This window comes from Sitodiplosis mosellana, unplaced genomic scaffold, assembly GCF_009176505.1.
Source record: "Sitodiplosis mosellana isolate CC-2019 unplaced genomic scaffold, AAFC_SMos_1.0 Smas_scaffold_4493, whole genome shotgun sequence".
NCBI lineage: Eukaryota > Metazoa > Arthropoda > Insecta > Diptera > Cecidomyiidae > Sitodiplosis > Sitodiplosis mosellana.
In genome coordinates, this window is record NW_022599735.1 from 1 (window position 1) to 1155 (window position 1155).

General features: G+C 37.0%; 1 protein-coding gene across 1 annotated transcript; it reads left to right on the forward strand.

Annotated features, from left to right (window-relative positions):
- The first annotated feature begins 51 nt into the window (after positions 1-51).
- On the forward strand, positions 52-1082 carry LOC129572224 (putative nuclease HARBI1). The gene is made up of 2 exons (XM_055452170.1): positions 52-748; positions 822-1082. Exons 1-2 carry the CDS (start codon positions 401-403, stop codon positions 1080-1082), a joined length of 609 nt encoding a protein of 202 aa, XP_055308145.1. The 5' UTR covers positions 52-400.
- The last annotated feature ends 73 nt before the right edge of the window (positions 1083-1155 follow it).

Below are 1155 nucleotides of genomic sequence, written 5' to 3' on the forward strand. Positions count from 1 at the left end.
TAATCACTAATGTTGACGCACTTCAATTATTGTGTCTCTCGTATGTTTAAATTATGAACATGGACGCAGAAGATTTAGAATTGTTTAAACTATTTAATCAGTTTCAAAATTCAAGCAATTTGTTCAATATTCAAGCCATAAATATTCTGCAGAACAGAAATATTCCAAAAAAACGGATCAAAAGACATCGTATCAACCCAATAGTTGATTATGGTCGACGCGAGTTCAAGAGAAAATTTCGATTTTCAAGGACCGATGTGGAACGCCTTTATGATATGCTTGACGGACGAATTACTTTAGAACCGCATGTAAGGTTATTTCATTTTTTTTAAAACTTTTCCACATTAAAATAATATAATGATAATAATAGGTACCTCGTCCATCTTTCACTTTGTCTGGAATGATAAAACTCTTGATTGAGTTGAGGTTCTATGCCGTGGGAACATTCTACCAAGCAATTGCTGATATGTTTGGTGTCAGCAGGGGTGTAATCCAAGCAATCATTTCTGAAGTTTCATTTTTAATAGCAACGAAGTTGAGAGATGATGTAATTGTTATGCCTGAAACGCAGCAAGACTTACTGAATGCGAAAGTGGATTTCATGAGGTGGAGCGGGTTCCCTATTTGCATTGGGGCAGTGGATGGGACGCATGTATCAATCCAATCATATGGGGGACCCGACTCCGAAGTGTACAGAAACCGTAAAATGGTGTTTTCTCTGAATTGTCAATTTACTGTGTCAGCCGATGTAATAATAATTATTCATTTAAATTTATTCAAGCCTTGATTATGAATAGTTTCCAAAATTCCACTGTCACTAGGAAAGAATCATCGATGTAGTGTCTAGATGGCCAGGATCTGCGCACGATTCGACAATTTTCACTCATTCACAACTGTATAATCGGCTGACTCAAGGTGATTTCGGAAACGATTCGGTCATAGTTGCCGATTCTGCTTATCCACCGTTGTATTTCATATGCAAACCATTGGAGCAAGTCAATGGTGTTAATCAACAAGACTACCAATACAAACATTTTACTGTCAATGTCATGAGCCGGAATCAGAACGATATAGCACTATGAAAACGTAACTGAATGTGTTATCACTGAAAAAAATGGGATTTCCGGCGGAAAGTTGGTAAAATCGAGTTATTTG

What these genes read in the sequence shown, in the direction of transcription:
- LOC129572224 (XM_055452170.1), top strand. Translation starts at nt 401, where the DNA reads ATGATAAAACTCTTGATTGAGTTGAGGTTCTATGCCGTGGGAACATTC. An exon ending in AATTTACTGTGTCAGCCGAT is followed by an intron (nt 749 to 821) that starts GTAATAATAATT and finishes CACTGTCACTAG; the next exon opens with GAAAGAATCATCGATGTAGT.